The following is a 24654-nucleotide window of genomic DNA, read 5'->3' as shown; positions in this document are numbered from 1 at the left end:
ACCCTGCTCCGGCTGATCCGCGCCGCTTCCCAAAGTCTTTGCTTCCCAGGGCTTTTAAGCCTCCCTCCCTCCCTCCCTCCCTCCCTCGGGCCCCGAGCCGGACGAGGCCTTCCTAGCGGACTCACATGATGCCCCGCTGCCCCCCAAGCCTGGGCGCCTGCCTGTTTGCCCAGTGCGCGGCTCCAGCCTTGCAAGATGCGTCTGACTCAGGATCAGCCGAGAAGCCCCCGGGCGCCCTGCGTGGTCGCCGTGGCTCTGGGGCTGCTGTGGGGGAGCGGAGGCTTTGCAGGGGGGCTTCCTGCGCCGGGGCCGAGCCCTCAACACCTCCGCGAGGATCCAGGTAAGGCCGGGCTTTTGCAGCTGCCGCTCCCTGTCCTGCGCGCACCTATCCCGGGAAACCGGATCCTTAGGAAGTTGGGAGTTGGGGCGCTTTCTCCCCCCCCCTCTCCTGGACTCGTCTACTTGTGAGTAAGTTGTACCCGGCGCGGCCAGCTTGCTCTCCGATAAATCCTTGCAGGCGCAGGAAATGAAAGATGAGGATGAGGATGCTGAAAAGGCAGGCATTCTGGTTTAAATTCATGGGACCGCGGCAGCCAAAATGACTAATGAGCCTGTTTTGAGGGATAAGATGGTCTCAGGATTGTAACGTTCGGAGCTCACATTCCAGAGTGAGCTTTGGAGTCGTTGTGTAGCCCTTCCCAGCTCGGCAATCCTCTTGAAATGGAAGGGCTTGGCGTCTGCAGAAGAAACTCTGCCTGGAAAAGTTGAGTCTTGTTTGGGGATGTCACGAAGGACTTTTAGGCTGCTCCATGTTTTCTGCTAATCGTCTCCCGAGATTCTCAGTCATCCAGGCCACGGTTGTGTCCCAAAGGTGCTTTTTCTAAAGACAATTGGACTTCGTTTCTCCTGGAAGACATTTCCCAGTTTGTCTTAGCTTCAGCAGTTCTGAAGAAGAAGCTTCTTGGATGAGAAGCGAAACGTCTTCAAGGAAAACCATTTCTGCTAACAGGCGGGAAATGGCTAGGAAGAGGACCACACCTGCAGGGATGATGGGGGTAGAGGTCCCAGCAGCCTCTTCTTCCAAGAGCAGAAAACATCGGGGGGGGGGGAGGAATTATTTTTATTTATTTTTATTTTAATTCCATTTATATCCCGCCCTTCTCCGAAGACTCAGGGCAGCTTACAAGCTTAGCAGGAATTGCCCCAAAGGTGCTTTTTCCAAAAGGCAACGGGACTTTCTTGGTTTTTTTTTCCTGGAAAACGTTTCGCTCCATATCCAGAAAGCTGATTCTTCAGAACTGAAGACGCTTCTTTGGAACTGCAGCCAAACATTTTCAAGGGGGAAAAAAAAAATCATGGAAGTCCGGTAGCCTTTTGGAAATAGCACCTTTGGGACAACCGTGACCTGGATATGATTGAGAATCTCCATAGACATGTTGAAGAATCAGGTGAGAATACTTCAGTAAGGATAAGTACACTTAGCGAGAACCATGTCCTTTATATATTTTTTTTAAGCTAAGGGTTTTTTTAAAGCTATTTCTCCCAGAAAAATAGGAAGACCATCCTTGTAACTTCTGCATTGCCCTCCAGTTCTTCAAAGGAAATCTACTAAGGCAGCTGAGATGTGCTTCTTGTGAAATTTGCTTTACAGAAAACAAAAGCCAGTGTGTTCTCTCCCCATCGTCGGAATTCCCTGACGGGTTTTTCACTCCGCAAGAACGAGCCGAAGGCGGCATCGTGATCTATTTCATCATCATTTTTTACATGTTCCTGGCAGTGTCCATTGTCTGTGATGACTACTTCCTCCCAGCTTTGGAGATGATCAGTCACAGTAAGTCGCTGATGGGTCTGCCCTGGGCTATCTTATCCCCTTCGCAAGAACCAAATTGCTGTTTGAGACAATTCTGTGCACAATTGCTTCTGCACTTTAGGAAACGTTATGCAGTGTTTTGTGGCTTTATTATATTTCCTATATTATAGGAAAAGGATCTGAAGCGAGGAGCATTATGGCTGGCAAAGAATTCAAGGATTATTTCTTGGGCCGGATCAGAACTGAACAAACGGCCTCCTTTGTAGAGTCAAAGTGCTGAGAGCATATTCATCTCCTCGGCTGATAAAAAAGGATTTGGGAAAGCAGCTATGAAATGGGTTGTGTACAAAGCCAAATTTCTGAGAGAATATTGGCAGCACCCACATAGTGGGTTGACTAACTCCTTTCTTCGTTAGTTCAATTTATATGGCCTCCCGCTTCAAATACATGTATGACTCTGGGCACTTTACCACGCTTAAAAAATTAAATAAAAACAATATAAAAACCATGGGTAATGAAACTCTCCCCCAACTCACCAGGTTCGTATACACAATGACCAATATGTTAAACGCATGGAGCCGGCTCTCGGCTAAAGTGTGGTTGACACTAAGAATTAAAATTCCAATCTTTTCTTCACTAACCAATGGGCTGTTAGGGTAAGTTGCCATTTCTGGCTAGGAGAACTGGCCAGCTGTCGATGAGAAATCTCGGCTTACTCTAAAATGGTTCAAACACAACCTATTGAAGAGTAAGCCGGACCCATGTAACGTATTGATCCATATGTTTACAGATCACAGGGAGTGAATTCACACCACACACTAAGCCAAACCTAAGATGCTTTGACTGCACATTGCCATCTTTTTTGACACACACACTCTTCACCAATATCCCTGCCCATCTCCCTTCCTGTTGCTTTACACAACTGAGTGTACTCTGAGCTAAAACATGGTTTTTCAACCATCGTTATTGAAGGGCCTTTATGCCTCTCTCCCCCTCTCTCTCTCCTATCGATCTATCATCTATCTATCTACGGTATCATCTATCTATCATCTATCTGAGCATATGTGGGGGCGCAATGGTTAGAATGCAGTATTGCAGGCTAATTCAACTCACTGCCAGGAGTTCGATCCTGACCAGCTCAAGTTTGACTCAACCTTCCATCCTTCCAAGGTCGGTAAAATGAGGACCCAAATTGTTGGGAGCGATAGGCTGACTCTCTCTGACTTTACAGAGAGAGCTGTAAAGCACTATGAAGCGGTATATAAGTCTAAGTGCTATTGCTATTTATATCTATCATCTAATTTATATGAAGTATAATTATCTTTCGTGTATATTTTTTGTCCTATTACATCAATGTCTTGTAAGTTGTTTGGAGCAACTCGATATGGAGGGATATATGTAGAAGTAAGAAAAATAAATGGAGAAGTGAAAATGTTACTCCTTGATTTTTATTCAGCCCTGATGGTTGCATGCATCTTTTCTCCTGTCCCCACTGATCCTTCCTCCAGCTCTTGGCCTCTCTCAGGATGTTGCAGGAGCAACCTTCATGGCAGCTGGCAGTTCTGCCCCTGAATTAGTCACCGCCTTCCTCGGTAAGCCCCCACCCCCACCCCTTTAACCAACACACAGTTCAGACTTGGCAATAGTAAAAGTGGGTCCTATCAACCAATGCTTCATTTTTAGGTGTTTTTGTCACAAAGGGAGATATTGGAGTCAGCACCATCCTTGGCTCTGCCATCTACAATCTTCTCGGCATCTGTGCAGCCTGTGGACTCTTATCTGGCATGGTGCGTGCTCTCTTTTATGATTCTGCCTTCCACTTAACTGCAAAGGGAAATTAATTTGGGGCCAGTTGACAGCATTTCACAGATAGGTTATCAATCGGGTAACAAAAAATGTTTATCATAATAGTTAGTGAGATCTTGGTACTTTTAGAAAGTTGATAGTGAGGAACATACATCCTGTAACATGTTGTATCCAATAATTTTACTTCAGATGGACATATCTTAGATTAAGTAGAATGAAGTTGCTTACTGGGTGTCTTTTGACATTTTTAGGCCATTCTCAGATGAAATTTGGGACACATCAACCAAAATATGGTTGATGGTAGATCAATGGCTATTAGTCTTCATGGTGGCGGGAATGCCTCTGAAGGCCATCTGTTGGGAGATGGTGGGCTTCCATGTGTACTTAGTTGGTCCCTGGGAGAACAAACAGCTGGACTAGATGGGTCAGGGTCCAATCCAACAGGGCACTTATGTTCTTGAAGCCCCGAAAAAGCTCATGTAATCCAAATGTCCTGTTATCTGAATTATACCATCTAGGTTTCACACCTGTCTTGCTGGCCATTGTTCAGAGATTGCTTGGCTTACATTATTAGTGCTGGTGCAGTTCTCGCCATGATTGTCGACAACCAAGTTTATTGGTAAGTGTTCCCTGAAAGTACCGCTCCCGCTTACTTTGTTCAGGTGAAACAGAACAGAAAGAACTGGCTGCTCATATATGCATTGGAGATCTTCTAGAGAAGTTTGTCATGTTCCTTTTTGTTTTCCTTTTCCACATTAACTTTTAGGTGCAGGGTTGGCTGATTTAAAAAAGTGGATTGACTGGTTGCTTAAAGACACACTTTAAATATTTGGGGGAGGAGATTCTGAAATATTACAGTGAGTGGGCAGCATATGCATTTAATAATTTAATGAATTTCTGCAACCAAACACTTTTCAAGCATTATCAAGCCACCTATGTTCATTAGAGACAAAACGAAAATTGCTCCCAAGTCCCGGAATTCTTTGCTTTGAACTAGCAATCTAGCATGTGGAGTGAATCTGAGCTCTAGATCATGTGGACAGCCAGCTCCCAAGCAGGCAGCGTCACAATGCTACGCAGAGGTTGCCAGCTCCTTATTCAGCCAGATATTTTAGCAAGAGCAGATATGGAGCCTTCATTTTTTCTTGCCACATCTCCGCAGTTGAGGGCCTGAGTTATCTTGAATGGTTTTTGTGAGAGAGGAATTCATTGCCACAAAGAATTATTCTTCAACCACAGATGCAACCTGTGTTATCTCTTGCATTTGGGTGGTGCTGGTGGACCTTGGAGATCTAGTGAAAGTGCAGAGCAGATGTTCTAGTGAAATCTGCCTGTTTCTGATGCTGTCTGAATAGAACCTGATACGATTTGATTTCTTCTGGTCACTCACATTTCAAGCACAAAGTCTGCAGTTGGAGCTAGGCAGACCTAGAACATTTTGTTCAATATAAAGCCTATGTATTGCCATGAAAAGGTCCCAAATTCAAACCATACAATCTGCAGGAACAGGTGGAAAATACTCCTGTACTGAACTCAAGAACAATTGCTAGTGCGATGGAAAATGCAAGGTACGCTGAGTTGCTTCACCCAGTCTTGTCACAGTTGGTGACTGGGACAAGCTGGCTAGGTTTGCCTACCACATCAAACCAAAGTGGGTGGTTTCACATAGCTTGCTAAGCCCACATTGACGCAAAGTCTTTACTTTGTCTTAGGTATGAATGTGCTTCGCTCCTGTTAATATATGGAGTCTATATTTTAGTACTCTGCTTTGACATTAAAATCAACCAATATTTCATGAGCAAGTTTAGTCCTTGCTGCACCTGTTTCTTGGTGACTACAGAAGAGGCTGAAGACCAGCCACTGTCTGGATGGAAGGACGAGACTCAACCTCTAGTTCGGCGACAATCAAGACCTGACGATGACATTTTTCATGAGTCTGATTACACTCAGCTTTCAGCAAGCTTTCACGGACTCGATACCATTTCTGAAGGTATTTTTTACCAAGAGCCTCTTTAAAAACTATTGCAAGAACTGTTAAGATAGATATTTTTGGAATCCTAACCCCCAAATTATGAGACATGTAGTATCTTTTGAATTCCTCATATTTTTCAAATGCTGAAAGTAAAATTTAGATACCAAGGTACCTAAACATCTGATAAGTACGTCATGACTATGTCATGACTAGTTTGCAAAAAGGTTGTGATTAAGTATACAACTTCCCAGATGGCAACAAGAGATATCCGTGGGGCAAGCCAAGGACAAATATCTAGTTTCTGCTTTTTGTTGTTTAAATTCAAATTTTTGGATTTTTATTATCTAGAGAAAAAAAATAGTGAAATAATGAAGCTCTACATATCTATAATAAAGACAGGTTTGTAAAGAACTAAGAGCGCTACATTGCCAGGAAAACTGCATATTTTTAAGCATCAGGATCTCATTTCTTAAATGATTCTTTTCATCGGACAGATCCTCCAAGCGTGTTTACCGTGCCTGAAGCAGATCTGAAGAGAATCCTGTGGGTGCTTGCCCTTCCCATCATTACTGTGCTATATCTGACAATTCCAGACTGCAGAAAACCCTTTTGGGAAAAGTGGTTCATGCTTGCCTTCTTCATGTCGGCAGTCTGGATTTCTGCTTTTACGTACATTCTGGTATGGATGGTGACCATAGTGGGTAGGTTTACAGCCTAGTTTTATTAGCCTGTCTGCTCTAACCAACACGGTAAAAGCATCTCAAAATACCAAACTTGATTTCAGGTGATACTTCTGCAGTGATCACATGCAAGATTGCAGATTAGTTTAATGCCCACAATACTGATTGAGGGCGGTGTACGTGTCTAGAACAGCCAAGGGTATGTTTCTTAGAAATCACTTGAGGGTTGTGCCAAGCCAGCCTTAATGTCCCAAAGTGTATGACAAGTTTAAATGTGTAGCTCCTGGCGAAGGTAACCCACACCTCCAGACTCTGAAAGGTTTTGCCTAAGCATCTAATGCAAAACACTGCAGGCATGGTCACCTGCTTAAGGTAAAATCATTCTAATACAAGGATTATGTAAAAAGAAATAAGACCTAGAACCCTCAGACTGATAAGTAGTACGGTCTATAAAAGAGCTAATCTGGACAGGAAATGTTTTAAGCTAGTAAAGAAGAAACTGACTTGCAAAATATCAGACTGTGGCATATTTTGACTGTGCATTCCTGAATATGCCACAATGGCTGTGTTACATAAATAAAAAAAACAAGCTGACATTGTGACAGACTCTTTTCCATAATCCCCCATTCAAAAGGAACTAGAGTCTTTCCACATATCAGATGCCCTGTAGCACTGGGCTACAATCCTTGGCCCAAAGACCCAACATTTGCCTGCAATTACATTATCTAGGAGAAACCTCTTGAAGGACTTCAAAACATCCTTCAGATTGTTTCTCATCTATCACTACAAGTGAAATAAAATTCGAAACAAGTGTTGAGTAATAAATCTAGATTTCTGCCTTTAAAAAGTGAGCGGTTATTGGCTCTATTTATTTTTAAGCTTAGGAAACCCAAGTAAAAAATTGTGCCTCACATTAAAAGCTATTTTACAGCAGGAAAAAAATGCATTTCACCACTTTCTACAAGCCAAATGTCTCCCTTACTTTTCATCTGGATTTAGTTTTTAGAGAGCAAGGATTATCAGCAGACTCCAAGCCCCTCTGCCTATGGGAATGCAAGTATTTTTTCCAAGAGTAGATTACTGAGAGAGGTTAGTGGCTCATATGACTTCAAACAGCTCATGTGATAAACATGCCAGAGTAACTGAAGGGATTAGGCTGGTTGAAGCTATTCCAAAGGGTTGTGGTTGTCAGGAATAGCAGACTTCTCTGGTATTTGAAGGAGGTTATATGGCCTTTCATAGTATTCAGTAACCAGGTTTTTCAAAGCTAAAAAGCTACCTCTGTTCAACTCATGCAGTCGAGGGATTGTCAGTTAAAAATATAGCTTAATTTATTAGCTCCTGGGCTGCTGTATTCCAATCAGGTCATTTTGATATTAAAAGGTGATTCTTTAAAATAGTACTATGATCTCTTCCTAATTCATTCTCAAAGAAATGAGCTATTTGATTTGGATTTTTTCTGATTACAGGGGAAACCCTGCATATTCCTGAAACTATAATGGGCCTTACGCTACTAGCAGCTGGAACCAGCATTCCAGACACAATTGCTAGTGTTCTTGTGGCTAGAAGAGGTAAGTCTTTTGCATCTATTAAGCTATCATGGCAAAGTTGGTAACCATATGACATCTTTTCCAGTTGTTGACATCTAGTTGCCCACATTCACTAAATTAATAAGCTGACTACATTCAGAACTGCAAGTGGTTCTTCCAATTCTTTTACCTAATAATTACTGGGATGAGACCACTGCCTTTCGTTCTACGTGGGAAGCCAGTAGAAAGACAAAAATTAAAGGACAAAAAACTAACTTCATTCTATTTTGGATGAGTCTAGCGGTGTCATTCTTAACATTGATCAGAAAGTATTTTCAAACTTGTTAAGACCATAGATTATGGTCCTATGGACAAGATGTAGCTAGCGCCTTTTAAACATAAAAACGGATTGCTGTACGTGCCCGGAGTCACTTTCTGTGAGATGGGAGACCATCTAAATTTGATTAATACATAAAATACTATAGGAAGTTTCTTAAGGTTGACGTATTTAATATGTTTTATCTTGCAGGGAAAGGAGATATGGCCATGTCGAACATTGTAGGATCCAATGTGTTCGATTTGTTGTGTTTGGGATTACCTTGGTTTATAAAAACTGCCTTTGTTGACCCATCTGGTCCTGTGCTAGTGAACAGCACTGGACTGACTTATACTGCCATTTCTCTCATTTGCTCCATTGTTTTTATATTTCTGGCTATTCATCTGAATGGTTGGAAATTAGACAAAAAGCTAGGAGCCATTTCCCTTCTGTTGTACTTAGCCTTTGTCACATTAGCAATTCTGTATGAACTTGGAATCATAGGGAACAATCCTATAAAGAATTGTGGCAACTAATTAGTTTGGCTTTTGGTTTTGTATACATTCATGATAATGGAAGATATAGATAAGGAAGTGAAAAGAGTCAGTCTCTTTGTTTCACCAAGAAATAAAAACTCCAACATCTCCATGGGCTGCAAAATTATTTAGAGAAAAAATCCACATCATGACATTTTTTTAAAAAAAAAACACACCACAGTTAATGCTGAATGTGATCAGGAATTAATAAGAGCAGCAACAACTATCAAAGCTTGTAAAACAAATGGATGAGAAATGAAAAACCCGCAGGCTTTACAATCGCAAGACAGGCAAAGCTGACAAAAAACAAATTCCACTATACAGACTTTTATTAAACAGAGAAAATGGCTTGTTTTATTAAAAACAGTAGAACCATTCATTTAAACTGAATGACTAGAAACACTTAGCATGATTTTTAAAGAGGCATGAAACAGCCACAACCTCTGAGTACAAGAGAAGGTGGGAGGCGGTTTAGGCCACTGAACAAGTCAGGAAAAGTTTCTCTTAAAAATCAAAATGTAGTAAGAATTAACAAGTTCACACAGTATATTAAACACTATACTGTTAAAAGGCTGAGGGGGTGTGGGGGGGGGTGAAGGGTTGTTTTAAAAGTATCGTTTCTTCAACTCAAATAAAGCAGACAGTGTTACTGGGAATGACTTACTGGGAAAGGGGGAAAAAGGAAGGAGCTACGGGAAACTGTCTAAAGGAATGTTCCCCAACATGGACTTATAAATTACGCAATGCGATCCAAACGTACGTCAATTTCTCTGCCACTGATTTTTATGCCGTTCATTATTCTACAGGCTTTTTCTGCCGATTCGGGCGAGTCAAATCTGACTGTTCCACAGCCTTTCGATTTTCCATTCTCCATTTTTATTTCTGCAAACATTACATGACCTGAAAAGTTAAAGCTCAGTTTAGCCAACCAAGTGCAGATAGAAGTCCTATATAATTACCATCAATTAATTATTATTATTATTATTATTATTATTATTATTATTATTATTATTATTATTATTATTATTATTATTATTATTATTAAAAAATCAAGCTTACCCACTCTGGGAAAGTTAGGATTATCAACGCAAAGGGTTCAACTATGCAGACAAGATTAAATTATCTAGCAGCTTTTGTTATGCCATAGTATGAGACAGTGTAGTCACACTGAAGGATTGTCAATGCTTACAGTATCACCTCAAATCTTGCTGCATGCCACCTCCTTCAATCCCCCCCAACCCTTTTGATTGGCTCCATATTTCCTCCTCATCTTCCCTGGTTTCTCCACTTCAAAGCAAATCTTGTTTCTACAGTTAGTTTGTTATGTAGTTGATAATAGATTTTGGTTGTACACTTGGACTTTTTAAGTAAAATGGAGCTGAAATATTTTAGTTCACATTGAGGCTCTTTAATGTTTTGGTCACTGGAGTACATCTAAATAACGACACCTGTGGATTTGCTGAACTAAATGTTTGAGTTAATGTTAAATACTTTTGAATATTGTGAGCCAGAACTTAGGCACTGCTTATAAATAAAATAAGAACAATGTTAAAAAGGCCCTCTTGGGGCACTTTTAGTTGGTCTAGTTAAACCCCCATTCACATTAAGAAAGAAAAACAGAAGCCAGGTTTTTTTAAAAAAAACAGAAAGCATAATGTCTTAAAACTATATACAAATATCACCTTATGAAGAACACATGTGGAAAAATCTTGCTTTTTATATTTTTACCGCAGAATACAAAGGACAGTGATTTTCTTGCTTTTTAAGGTTTTAGAATGAACAGATAAACATATTTTTCTAGTAAAATGCTACTAAATATAAAATAAACATATTTAAAGCTATTCATGTTTATATATATACCAAAACAAGTTTTAGCTACAGGTTGCAACATATTGAAAAAAGCAGGCTTATCTTTAATAAGTAAATAAATTGCATGTTAAGTCTTTTGGCAGAAATTGCAAAATCATTTTTCTCTTTGTGCAAGTTTTCAAACCATAGAAAAATCCCTGACCTTTTCAGAAAAAAGTAAGAAAAACCCCACCCCCTTCAAAATTAAAAAACAGCATCTGTTCGGAACTTGAATTCAGTTTAAAACTAAATAAATGTTAACTAATCTATTGAACAGAATATAAAAAGATTATGCCCCCCAAAGATTTTGCCACCAGATGCTTATATTTGTCAAAAGCTAAATTGTTACAATATTCAGATGTATCTAAAAAGGTCTTACTTATCAAATATAAGGTTTTTCCATGGCATCCAACCGTATTTACAGCCACCGCTAGGCTAACAAGTTTAAACCTAATTTATAAATAAGCCATAACAGCATAATTTGCGTACTACGCTATGCAAAAAAAACCAGACCGTGCTATAGATTAGCATTATCCATGAAACATATTTACAGTATTTCAAGTACTATGGATTATTGCAATGTAACTAAACCCAGTCAAAGTCTGAATCGTAGTTTGAAAACCTCAGTTTGGGCAATCACATCTGGACCAACGAACTATAATTTAGGGTACTGTACTACCCTTTGAAATCACAGTGATAGTCCAGAGCCTGATCTCTGCAAATACACACGGCCCATAATTCATGGCCTAAGAGGAAGCTTGTGTTGCGTCTTTCAAGTCCCTGTTCCTCAAGGGACTCAAAAGCTTTTCAAGAGGGGATAGTTCTTCTCAAACATGCACTTCAAGATCCCCGCGCATGTGCCCTCATTTTTTTGCAGCATCAAGGCAGACCTCAAGAGGCTCCACAGAAGAGAAGAGAGGAATGGATCAGAAAGCCACCGATGCACACATTTGTCGTGGCTTGTTAATTCCGAGAGGCAGCCTTATTTGTGCCTAATACTTACCACACTGGCTGAATTTTTCCTTAAGCTTCTGCCAGGTCAAGTCAAAAGGAAGCTGAAATGAAGATAAGCATAGAGTAGTAACCTTCGGGAGAAAAAGCGGGAGAATTATGCTGCTCATTGGTTTTAATTCAGAGGCTTACATTTCTGACAAATATTTGGTTGCCTTTGGTGCCTACTCGGTCTCTCACACCACTTCCCATGGGGCCAGGCACAAATCCTCGATCCATATCAATGTTTCTCTCCAGGCCGCTTCCCATGGTGGGTCCCATCCGATCGAAACTGGTACTCATCCGATCCATCCCCATCCCCATCCCCATTCCACCGGTCATGCTATTCATGCCACTTATTCCGCTACCTGCAAAGACAGAGAAGAACAGAGGGAGGAAGAGTGAGTCTTCGAGAATCCCAGAAAAAAATATATATATCAAGTGGAACTGATTGGGTTGTTTTTTTTTGCAAAGGGAAAGGCAGAGGCATTTCAGCAGAGGGAGCTAAGTAGTTCTTGTCAATGGCACGGACTAATGGAATAGTACCTCTAGGGCAGGGGTAGGCAACCTCGGCTCTTTTATGACTCATGGACTTCAACTCCCAGAATTCCTGAGTCAGCATAGCTGACTCAGGAATTCTGGGAGTTGAAGTCCATGAGTCATAAAAGAGCCGAGTTTGCCTACCCCTGCTCTAGGGGTTTTTCTATTATTATTCAATGATGTCTGATTCTCGGAGACTTCCTGAACAAACCCCCTTGCAGCTTTCTGGACCAGAGTTTTCAGAAGTGGTTGCCGTCCCCTCCTTCCTAAGGACGGAGAGAAACTGACTGGCTCAAGATCACCCAGCTGGCTTAGAATTCACAGTCTCCTGGTTTCTTGCCTGCCGCCTTAAGCACTACACCAAAATTGCTTCTCTAGAGATGTCAGGCAGATCCTGCTACACGCAGAGATGCCAATGTTTATCAGTTCCCTACCTCCCGCCTTCCATTCCATTCCATCTTTCTAGTTAACGCTCAGTAATTTATGGCTGTTCTCACTGAGTGGCCCGGGGAAATGGAAGTCGCCAAACGCTGCAAGGTTGAATCTCAACTCAATCTGTTTTGAGGTTGTCCCTGTTGGTCCATGATTAAGAATAATTACAATTGCCATTGCTCTATAGCTAGGGAAAGCCGTAGATCTATTACAAACTCATTAAATCATACAGCAATCTACTGATTCCAAAAAAGAGGCTCCCTCCATAGGATGTTATTACATAGCTTACAGCAGCCTTCCCAGATATTCTAGTTGTTCTGCAGCTGGGGTCAGACATCATCACAGCATGCTAAAAATGGACTGGGTGCCTGCTGTTTGCTCAGTGCAGGAAAGGACTGTATTTTAAGTGAAACTGCACAATCTTCAGATTCAATCTCTAAGATCCAGGTGTAAAGGTCTCAGATTCAATCTCTAACATCTGGTTAGACATAAAGCCAGGTTCCTTTCTTCTTTTTTATGAAAAGGCACTGGTTTTCCAAAAAATAAGCATAATGGTTCTCATGAGCATGGAGCTGTCAATACGTAAAGCCCTCGAAAGAGGACGAAAGTATTTCCAGCATGGGTGATGGCACACAATCACAACTGCAGCGCAAAGCATTAACACACAGCCATTTCATTTATCGAACAGCCATACATGACAACTCAGTGAATCTTCCTTTTACAAATATAAACCTCCCATATAATTTAGATGCATCTGAAGTATCATACAGCTAGAATATTTTTTCCCCCTAGATCCAACTTAAATGCTAAGAAGCCTTTCTACAACTGGATTTATGCTTTGTTGGAAGGGATCAACCTACTCATTCCAGATCCTACTGGGCCCATATTAGAAGCTCCCATGCCTCCTGCAAAACCACCAACCATTGCACCACCTAAATGAGGACAGAAAAAAATATAGTTACATAAATCCATTTCACTTAAAAGCTAGGGAATTTTACCAAATGTGTGTGTGGGGGGGGTGTCTTATAAGCGTCCACATACTTCGTCTGAGCATATTATTCAAATAGATCTTAAGTTTTTTTAAAAAATTGGGGAAATACCACAAGAGAAGATCCACTACTATTATTCTGACATATAAATTAAATAGTCGGTAAGGCTGTTAAGCAGCAAAAGCACCTCCTAAGATTAAAAAAAAATCAGGCTTCTGTCTTAATTCTATTGTTTCAAAAATATGGTACAAATGAGATCTTGCATCGTGTCCCTCTCTGGAATGAAAGCACAAACTTTTTTTTAAAGAAAACTATACTGAGAAGAGAGATAAAAGAAAGATTTTGAGTATGAAGTGGCATCATGCTCATTTGTGAAAATGACTTGCTTGCTCCATGCTGGATATTAGATTCTTTTTTTTTGGGGGGGGGGGGGGAATTGGTTGCCCAGAGCCATACCCATTCTCCCGAAAGTGTCTCCAAAACCACGGTTCAAGGCCATATCACTTCGACCAAAGTCTCTGTCAAGGGCTCCTCCCATGCCACCACGGAACATTTCTGCAAGGAAAAAAACAGCATTCAGTGCTTCGCTGATCCCTGAGCTGCGCACAAATCACAATTCAGATGCTCCGATAGTACAAACCGCTTTTCAGAGGTGGCCCCTGGGAGAATGAAAAACTAATTAACTGACCACTGTAAAATGGCTAAGGAACTCGGCGGCACCGTATATTTATTTTGGATATTTTGTTTTTAAAATGGTTTTTATTGCTTTCATTGTTCTCGTGAAATTGTAAGCCGCCCAGTCATTGAGATGGACAGCTATAGAAAATGAATGAATCAATCAATCAATGTGAACGAGAAACGTCTCAAACATCAGACAGCTCTGTCAGAGGATCACTGAAGCTTACTTTTCACAGAATTTTTTTTAATTAAGAAGGCAGTCCACTTTTATATCATTTATTATAATCGCTTAAACCATAATAGCCCATTTTTTTAAAAAAAGTTTACTTTGAAGGATAGTCTGGTCTGATTACCAGACGTAAAATAAAGCTAAACTTACCTCCCATCCCAGCAGCCATGCCTGTTCCCATGCCGCCGCTCATTCCGCTAGCAATGCTCCCTCTGAAGTCATCTACGCTTCCCATTCCTAGGGAGATTGTATCTTTAACAATATCGCCAGATAGCTTAACACTTTGTATTGTAATGAATAAATGTTTACCTACCTCCCAGTCGGCTGACTCCACCAAATCCTCCCATGTTTGCCATGCCTTTCATGCCACCAAATCCGCCAACACCTGAACCGTAAGTGAAGAGCTTTTTATGAATGTCATTAACATTTACACAGAAATAAAGAACAGGTGAACATACCTACCTCCACTCATTCTATTCATTCCTCCAAAACCTGGTCCATCTACACCCATTCCTTAAAACAGATGAAAGGAATCATTGCACAATTACAGCTTTTTTTTCCTCCTTTCTTTAGCATAGGTTGACAGGAATTTATAACGTAGCAAATAGATACCGTATTTTCCGGCGTATAAGACGACTGGGCGTATAAGACAACCCCCCAACTTTTGAGATGATTTTCATGGGTTAAAAAGTCGTCTTATACGCCGGAAAATACGGTAGGTATATTTCCTTCCTTCCTCACTTCCTCCCTCCCTCCCTATTAACCGGCAATAAAGTAACTGTTAATCTAGACGGATACTGAATTTTAAAAGCTGAATGTCCAAACAAAGGATAGAATTGGGAAGATTATAGCTATTTGAAGGGGAAGAATACCGTAAAAAAGTGCCAGCATCTACTTTTTCCCCTTTACCTGCCTCTAAGTTAAGAGACCTAACACATCAGTCTACATTTGGCACCTTCTATAAAAGTCCAGTTCCCTGCTTGTCTCAAGATCAAAAAGAGAAAGTCTACTAACCTCCTGGAGTCACATTCCCCATTCCACTCCCCATGCTCAGTTGGGTGGCACTTATTGGCTGTCCCCCAGGACCAAGTCCCATTCCGATCCCTCCGAGTCCACCTTCAAAAGCAAAAAAAAATCTCTCCATTAATTTTAAGGGCTATGGTTGCTCCAGAACGGTACTGGAGCCACGTAGAGTTGAAAGACAAAACTATTCTCTGAAAAGTGAATTGGTATCCAAAGACTATTCTCTGAAAAGTGAATTGGTATCCAAAGACTATTCTCTGAAAAGTGAATTGGTATCCAAAGACATATTAATAAACAGCAAAGAAAAGGACCATACTCACGGGGTAACTGCGGTGTCTTGCTATCTGCTGCACGGAAATCGTCATGAGGAATGGATTTGTCATCCTAAAAACAAGCCAAGGCTTTTGAGTAATGGTTCCATGGCTGGGAGCCCCCGTGGGAAAAGCAGAAAGGCACAACTCACCATTTTCACATGCATGGGTCTGTCAAAGAGGAACTGCCCATTGAACATTGCTGAGTGCAGAGTCAAGGATCCTTGCTTTTAAAAGTGAGAGATATTCAACCAAAAGCCATCTTTCTCTCAGATTTACACTGTGCTACATACACATGAGCTATCACCAATCACTGGTACGTTAATTAGCATCAAATGGCACTACAGGGGTGGGCAGAGCAAGGGGAAAAACTAGATTTGATTTCATTAACATTTATAAATAATTAAATATAGCTAATAAGATTCTGCCACCCTACATTAATTGTTGCTTTTTTCTTATTTAAAATTATGTTTCAGTAGTTCTCGGGGGGGGGGGCAGTTAAGGCTTCAGATTGTCTACCTCTCAACTAATTTAACAATTTATTTATTTTATTTTTTTATTTTAATTCCATTTGTATCCCGCCCTTCTCCGAAGACTCAGGGCGGCTTACAAGCTTAGCAGTAGCAATTCAATCTGCGTGCTGTTGCATATGCAAATTTCAGGCTAGTAGAAGGCACTGAACTGCATGTAAACATTGAGAATTCCACAAGAGCAGATTAACGCCTTTTTAAAATGGTGCCTGTTTGCTGATTAAATAAAGCCACCTTTTTCAAGCACTAATTCAAATAAGGCAGTGCACCACTTGTGCAGTTTCTTCAACTGCAGGAAAGCACTAAATTTCAACCCCGGGGGTTTGGATAACATCTCTGGTTTATAAAAGCTATTGGGGGGTGGAGGTGTGAAGGAAAGCTGGGAATTCTGAGTTTCATTGTCAGCTTCCCTACATTTCATAATGAAAGCAGTGTCGCATCCCAGCTGATTACAAACACTTTCGCCTAACAGAAAATAGTTATCTGAAAACTAATTATCAAAGAACAAAGCAATTTGGGTGCCAACTACGTCACTGATTAAGTCTCCTTCAACCATAGTTTAAGAGCAGTATTACCAGAACACTTTTCTTATGTACAGCAGTGACCCATTGAAACAATAGCTTGTGAACATCATAAATTCTATTTATTTTCCGTATCATCTACCTACTTTTGCCAACAATTCTGGTTTTTTTTCCCAAAAAGGTAGTAATTGCTACCACCAGAGCATAGCAAAAGAATTAATTAAATCACTAATAAACAGCTTTTACAGTTGGATTAGCAAAGTAGCTGGAATTAATACCCTGGCTTCTTTGTTTTACTCAGATGATTATGTTTTTCCCAAGCCAAACCAATTCTCAATCTCCCTGCTTGCCAATGCTGAGAAAATGATCAGGTATTAATTCAGGGTACATTACCAATTCTGATTAAACTGGAAATCTAATTATCTGCTCAGATCAAGTATCAGAATCCCTCTCTAAAAACAGCGACCCATTCCAACAGTGCAGGAATTTGGAATTTCAAGATGGTATTGAACCATGACTTAAGATAGCATGGCCAACAACGAGGGAGGCTGGTGAGTCACAGGTTCCCCTCTATACAATTCCAGAAGAGAAAATACACTGTTTCTAAGCCACTACAAACTACTATAATCTCTTAAGAACTGCCAATCTACCCCTACACACCAATACTGCCACCAACAGATACCCTCCAGAATATAGGACCAGTACTATAACTTCAACTACTGTACAAAAGCATGCTCTCTGTCAAAAAGAGCTGGCAGAGTTTACACGCAACCAAGCACTCTCTGAAGTCAAATATGGTAGAAACAATGTTTTAACTTGCTTATGCAGACTAAATTTGACAACATCGCTCTTTGATTAGATTTACTGGTGAGGATACATATTGCCTGAACAGCTTCAATGGGCTGCTCGAAAGTCACGGTTCCCATCCCCCGACTTTTGCCGTCTTTGTCTTCTTTGATATCTGCGCGTTTTACAGTTCCAGCAATGCTGAATACTTCTTTTAATTTCTTCCAGCCAACCTTAAAGTCAAGCTTAAAAAGACAAAGCTTCCATATGATACATGAACACAATTTTGCCTCTCCTAAATAGAGAGAATGGTTCTTCGTTCTGTTCATGCTCTCAACGCACCTGTTCTTTCATTTTTCAACATGCTGATGAACAAAAGAAGCAACACCCTCATTTCCCAATGAAAAGTTATTAAAAACGCAAGTAAGTAGTAAAACACCATTATTCATTTCCCATTGATTACAACGTCCACGTGAGCAATTTGTGAATTTTGAAAGCAGATTACAAAAACATGGAGCTAAAAATTCTTTGTAAAAAGAGAGTAACTAAATCTTAGAACTTGGGAGAAAGTCAAGACATACAAAGACAACATCAAACGATATCTATCAATGCTTAACGTCCCATTAAAATCAGCATGGCTTCTCTCACTTAATAACGCACTGTAACAATTGCCTAGAAATTCTACTGCTTTTCTATACTTACATTGGCAACAAAAATGGTGGAGCCAAGCCTGCCAGCTTGTAGGTTGCTGATAATCTCAGGAGGAATGTTGGGGTTATTAAGAATGGAAGGCGGCAAATTCATTAAGCCAGGTGCTATATCTGGACCATGACTTCCTGTAAATGGCCCACTGCCACGCTGCAGTGCCCTGCGGGCATGCTCACCATCCAGATCCTACAAAATAGATAACAAAGAAAATAGGCATCAATTGATCCCATATCAGTAGTAGTAAATAATCAGACAATTTTAAATTCCAGGGAACCTTCACAAAGGTTAGCATCCTTAGCAGGGGTAGCGGAAGAAACAATTATTTCATGTTGATAGAGACCTAGCTCCTTCACTTCTTTAAGTAGTCTTGAAAGATACATCATCCACTGTCACTTCTTACTGTGTTACTTAGCCCAAAGAAAATCCAAAGTAGGTAAGTCAACTTAATGTTTTTATTCCAAACATCAAATTCAGTGATTTTAGCATTATCTACCATTTCTACCCTGGTTCACAATTAGGCAGTCGGAAGATACACAAATTCAAGTCATATACTGTTTAAAATCATCATTCAACCAACTCTAGATTTAAAGCCTGTAAGTAAGTAGATATATTTCAAATCTTACAGAAGAAAATCAGTGGTGCTTGACAAAGCACTCTTACTTGCAAGTTTCGTTATTTAGGGGCCTGAGAATTTTCTTATGAAATCTTAATAAGACTAGAACGTATTGCATTACCATTTTACAAAGAGAAGAGAAATGAGAACAGGTCTCATATATATTTGCAATTTAAAAGAGAATTTGCATTTTTTGACATCTATTGCTTGTTTGCAGAAGTTCATTATTTTGCAAAATCTGTAACTCTATTCCAGTTTTATTTATTTTAGAAGAAACCCACTATGCTCTTAGTATTCTGCAGTAAAAATGCAAACATACCTCTTTTATGTTGAGTGGTCTTCCATTAAGATCATATTTATTCATAGTCTCTAGTGCTTTCTTTACAAATTCTTCATCTTTGAATTCAACCACACTGGATTAAAAAAGAATTAAATGTTTATTTATTTGTTTACTTTTTCTAAATATCATAAATGTTAAGAAAAAAAATATATAAAATACACTTACCCACAACCCTATATCCATGAGGTTTGTCAATGCAGGAAAGAACAGAAATAAATGAAAAATCAATCAGTAAATGTCATTGTTTTTCAGAGTTTAGATAAAACGAAGAATAAAGTCTGAATAAAGAACAGAAATTTTGGAGTGGGAAGGCCAGTTTTAACTAGAATTTATCCTACCTCCATTTACTCAAAACATTTTAGTTAATTTGAAAGGAAAAGAAGGTGAACATTCAATTTGTTTTATTTCAGATTCTTTCTACTAGGATTCTCTCAAGCCAAATCATATATATATATGTATATATATATATACATTCTATATATAGAATGTGGAAATGGCACACAGACAGCTTTACCCACAAAAAAACTGATGATATGCAATACTATCTCTGGACTGTTATCTTGAGGAATAATATTCAAATTTTCCAAAACATGTTGGCAATTATTAACAATTGTGGGTATTTTTGCCTTATTTAAAAAGAAACATTTGATTTTTAAAAAGTTACTCTTTAACCAGCTTTGGTTTTATTTTATAATAAAAATTCCCAAGGGTCAAATGAAAATTACACTTAAATAAAAATCTTAAAGGGGGGGGGGGAATAATCAAACACCAAACAGGTTTTTCCAATTACATTTGAGTCAAACCTGCATTTCTCATGTTCACAGAGCAGGCTCAGACTTACTACAGTTGGAACGTTTGACCCTTTTAAGAAGAAAGACACAAAGCAGCTTTAAACATTCTCTGCACAAAATTGTCTCCCTTGTTGCAGGTATCTCCTACCTAACAGCCAACTTCTTCCATTCCTTTTTTAAAAAAATCCTAGACAAGTTTTTTTAAAAAAAACCTAGACAAGTTCAATAATCCAAAATAGTCCTGCGCTCTTTAGGCTCATCAAAGTTTATACCCAGCCTCTAGTTAGAATGCTACTCTTAATTTATCATTTGGTTTTTTTTTCCAGTCTTCAACTTAAACACACTAAACACAACAGAAATCCTAAAGTGAGCTGCTGTTTTAAATTAATTAGGTAAATGCCATTTATTTAAAACACATGTTAAAAGGGCTTGTCCCTTGCATCCAACTACGCAAAATTTAAATAAAGGTTGACAAACTGTATCTGATACAGAAACCTCTGTCTGTAATATCAATATTAAAAAAATGAAACTTACTTTCCAGTTACTGGTACAAGTATTATACAAAAGTAAAACTGCTGAGGAACTTTAAACCTCTAGCAGATGTTTGCCCACGGCACTTACCCTTGATTTTCCTTCTGCATCCTTAAACAGCTCCACGTATGTAACCTCACCAACTACATAAGACATACAAAGGGAAAATACCAAGAGACAATGCATTTAAACACCAGTGTCTTTCTTTGCTGTGTCCCTGTGCACAACTCTACAGAGAAACACCTATTATTCACCAACAATCAAAACCAGACCAACATACCTCCTGTCAAGGGCTATATAATTTAGCTAATTTTCAGGAATATGCAACAGCCACATTCTCAAAAGCTAGAAAAAACAACTATGTTTAACCTAATTCATACTATAGATCATATTTTGGCCAGTATGATATGGTTGGTGAACAAGTTCAGATATACAGATAGTCCCTTCACCTATCAATTAGAACATCAACAATAAACACTTTTCAGTGACATTTGTCATCCTGCTAACAACAGCTGTTTTAAGGTGACTTTCTCCCTGAATAACTTCAAATAGTAAAGAGGTTGCCTTCAATAGAATAACCAATTTACAAGAGTCAAAGAATTTCACAGCAAGCCACACACTTTCTAAAATAAAGTTTCATTGCATAAAACCAATCATATAGTCACGTCACCTTACAACAGATACACCTAGCACAATTAAAGGTTTGTTTTGATTAAAATACCTAGAAACCAAAATATTCTTGGCATGATTTTGAAGCAATCGTATTTTCCCAGATTAATACAAAACTAGCTTTTGACATTTCGTGAGTTGAGATTTCACCTGTCCCAGACCTGCCCGTGGCAAGAAGTTTGAGAAATTCAAATAGTTCTGTCAAACTACAACAGTAGTCACACACTTGATAAGAGAGCTCCAGACAGACAAGTCATGGCAGAAGTGACAAGGCAGACAGAAATAATTCCACAGCCAGATTCCACCAAGGAAAAATACTGAGAAATCTTTTTGAGAGGTATCCTTTATCTTTCATACTTAGGAACACACTAAGTAGTGCTTATATTCAGAACTATAGCGAGACATAACACACTCCCTTTAAAAGTTCATGAGAATTGGCATATTCACTACACTGTCTGTTGTTGTACTAGTATAGGAGAGTGGATTTGTTCATTTACCAGACTGTCCTCCAATGCAAATGTCTCCAGTGAAAGGAAAAGGGGGAAACAGACATATGAAGCAGAAGTTGGAAAGGACACACCAAATTTGCATGATTTTATAATATTTCAGATATTTATGATGGTCCCTTTTTTGTGAAGAAGATGGCAAGAAGTAGGTTACCTTTTTCTCTCATAAGATCTTTAATGGACTGCCATTTCATGTCATATGGGATGTTGCTAATGAATACTCTATTATGATTTACTGTCTTCTTTTCCCCGGTGCCTGCACTCTTTTCCTTGGTATATGGATGAAATCTATTCCTGTGTCCAAGAGAAGGGATTGCCTTTGGTTTTGAAATATACTTTGCTTTCGCTGGTAGGGTCTCATCTTTTCCTGCTTCATCATTTTCCCTGCATTTGGAAAGAACAAAACATTATGTTGGCTTTGGAATGTAGGATGCTTGCTTTCTCAACCTTGGTACCTTTAAGATGCCTGCATGAACCCCCTAAACATGAACAAAATTCTCAGAACTATGAGACCCTGCTGCCTTCTAGTTACACTGCACCAAGTGGCCTCTTGAATCTTCTCACTCAACACAGACAAGATTTAAATGATGGATGTATACAAGGATGCCGTTTTCCATTTCTCACATGAATGCATTGCCTCTTAAGGTCAGATACTTGAAATTCTACTAGATGTATTTGTATCTGCACTCTTATGTTTTTATGAAGAGCTGCCACATTAATGAATCCAGATTGTAACTGCACAGGAATGTATGAAAACATATGAAAACGCATGAAGCAAAACCAAAGTATATGTCTAAATATCAGAGGCTGACATGCTCAGATGCACATCCTTACTTGTTTAAAAAGATCAAATGAGTTGTTTGCAAACCAAAGAAAGCTAAATTATCTTCTATGAAGCTATCACTCTAAGAGCAAGCTGAGGGACAGAGTTATTGCCAAAACTAGGTAGAAAACATAGTTCTCCCAGGAACTATGCAGACAGTCAGATAATTGCTTTGCTTTTCAATAGACTGGAGAGCTGCAAACACCCTTTCACAACAGCAAATGTATTAGCACAAGACTGCTACAAATGGTCCTATAGCCCAGAGTTTTTCACAGCAGCTCATCAGATAGGAAGCTTACAAGAACAACCAAAAGATGGGAGTTATGTACTATAATTGTATCAGATGTTTGATACAGCTATCACAGCAATATCTTGTAATTCAAATGGCTACTTGCATCTTATATAATGCTGAATGCCATCTAATTATTGATGAATAAAATGCCACGTGTTTTCTTTGTACTGTACTGCTGATCAGTTGCACTGCAAAAAAATGTTGAAATTATAGAAGCAAGAAGAAAAGACAAAAAGCCTTTACTATTCATGATTATCCTGTGGGATAGGGAATGGGAAGGTCAAAAGGACGCAGATATCTACCTAATTATAACAATCCTGCAACAGTTTGACATGTGCAAGTTCCTTCAGACCCTTCTAAGGGCAGGGCGGCTTGCTTTGTTACCTGTGGGAATCCATCCAGAACAAGGCTGCAAAACAATGGCAGGAGGTTAAAGCTTCTGCCAAAATAAAAATATAAAGAGGCTGAAAAAGGTAAATATGTTGGTTTACTATCTGCAATCTTCTACACGGTTTTAATTAAGACTGGTCAGTCAACACTATCCCACTGCAGGCTGGTTCAACTGGGGCTATCATGGACGATCAGGGTGCTTTTTCCATAGGACAAGTCCAGGGCTGTAGAGCAATGGCCACAGGGCATGCAATTTTTTTTCCCATGCTGCTTTTCACAATCTACTTGAGTCTGCAAACAATGGCAGGATCAGGAGGAGGAAGGGAGGCACTGCAGCCCTCGAGCATTTTTGCTCCAATCTCCACCCACCCACCCACCCCCGTTTTAAGATGCTAGGGAGGTTGGGCTGACCCCTTATCAACTCAGGAGGACCAAGGGGCAGCACAATGGTGAACAGAACGTGAAGGATATGTATATATAATGTTATTTGTGGTTTTTCCTTGTGTGTAGCCTGCACGGCACTTAATTTCACTGTGCGTTACACAATGACAATAAAGACATTCAATTTATAAGCTTCCCCTCCCCCCTTCAGCTCAATAAACTTGACTCCCGTCTTTCAAGGGTGCGAAAGGCTCCCCGGTAACAGAACCCCCCCACCTCTGAATCGGGACTGTCCCTCTTTCCTCCGCTTAGGGCAGCCTCCGAAGAGGCTTCCTCGCCACGACGGCCCCCCTTTTTTTAAAGCTGCCTGCCTTGCCTGTCTTCTCCCACCACGAAGAAACCTCCACCCCACCCACCCACCCCACGGGCGAATTAAGAGGAAAAATCCAGGCGCCTGCCCTCAGCCTCCTCCGGGGCGGGAAGGGGAGGACCGGCAGAGCTCCGCTCCTCCAAACCCTCGCCGCGCGGCCTAGGCGGCTCGCCGCATCCCCGTCCTCAAGCAACGGCTTCGGGCCCGGCGCCACGCCCCCTTCCCAGCTAGGACCCGCGGAGCGTGAGCGAGCGCGTCTGCGCAGGCGCGAACCTCTCTCGCTCTCTCTTCGCCCCCCCCCCCCGCCTCCTCCTCCCCCTGCCCGGCGGGCGCGCGCGTACGTTTTCACCCCGTTTGTGCTCCCGCCGCCCTCGCCGCCGCTCTCGGCCAGGCCCGCTTCTTCCTCCTGCTGCCGGTCGTGGTCGTTGACGGCGGCCTCCTCGGCCTCCCCCATCGGCGGCGGCGCGGCCGAGCCGGCCTCGTACTTGTCATCCTCCGCCATTTCCTCAGCCGTGTGTGAAAGCGGGACGCGGGTAGAGACAAACCGCCTCCTCCTCCTCCTCCTCCTCCTCCCTCAGCCGCCCGCTCTCTCCCCGCAGCGACTGCGCCGTGCTCTCGCGAGAACGGAAACATCGCGGGAACGGGAAAGAGGAGCCCGGCTGCCGGGGACCGAGACGGGACCTGCCCCGTTACTATGGCGACAAGGACTCTTCC

General features: G+C 40.6%; 2 protein-coding genes across 2 annotated transcripts; one reads left to right on the top strand and one right to left on the bottom strand.

Annotated features, from left to right (window-relative positions):
* Nucleotides 1–237: 237 nt before the first annotated feature.
* SLC24A5 (solute carrier family 24 member 5) lies at nucleotides 238–8649 on the top strand (the record flags this gene model as incomplete). Its single annotated transcript, XM_081337782.1, has 9 exons — nucleotides 238–340; nucleotides 1652–1831; nucleotides 3319–3402; nucleotides 3494–3597; nucleotides 4135–4235; nucleotides 5329–5606; nucleotides 6083–6289; nucleotides 7738–7839; nucleotides 8327–8649. Exons 2-9 carry the CDS (start codon nucleotides 1765–1767, stop codon nucleotides 8647–8649), a joined length of 1266 nt encoding a protein of 421 aa, XP_081193908.1. The 5' UTR covers nucleotides 238–340; nucleotides 1652–1764.
* A 118-nt stretch (nucleotides 8650–8767) lies between these two features.
* MYEF2 (myelin expression factor 2) lies at nucleotides 8768–24501 on the bottom strand. Its single transcript, XM_081337253.1, has 18 exons — nucleotides 24282–24501; nucleotides 21839–22068; nucleotides 20600–20652; nucleotides 19353–19360; nucleotides 19167–19260; nucleotides 18229–18420; nucleotides 17618–17771; nucleotides 15842–15891; nucleotides 15699–15762; nucleotides 15370–15471; nucleotides 14818–14868; nucleotides 14669–14740; nucleotides 14506–14592; nucleotides 13905–14003; nucleotides 13320–13391; nucleotides 11641–11855; nucleotides 11501–11552; nucleotides 8768–9549 (listed from the first exon to the last, which is right to left on the bottom strand). The coding sequence occupies exons 1-18, from the start codon at nucleotides 24440–24442 to the stop codon at nucleotides 9386–9388; spliced, it is 1920 nt and encodes a 639-aa protein (XP_081193379.1). The 5' UTR covers nucleotides 24443–24501; the 3' UTR covers nucleotides 8768–9385.
* Between the last annotated feature and the right edge of the window lie 153 nt (nucleotides 24502–24654).

Source organism: Vipera berus (assembly GCF_964194415.1).
Source record: "Vipera berus genome assembly, chromosome: 12".
NCBI classification, from domain to species: Eukaryota; Metazoa; Chordata; class Lepidosauria; order Squamata; family Viperidae; genus Vipera; species Vipera berus.
This window is presented reverse-complemented; position numbering and strand designations above follow the sequence as displayed.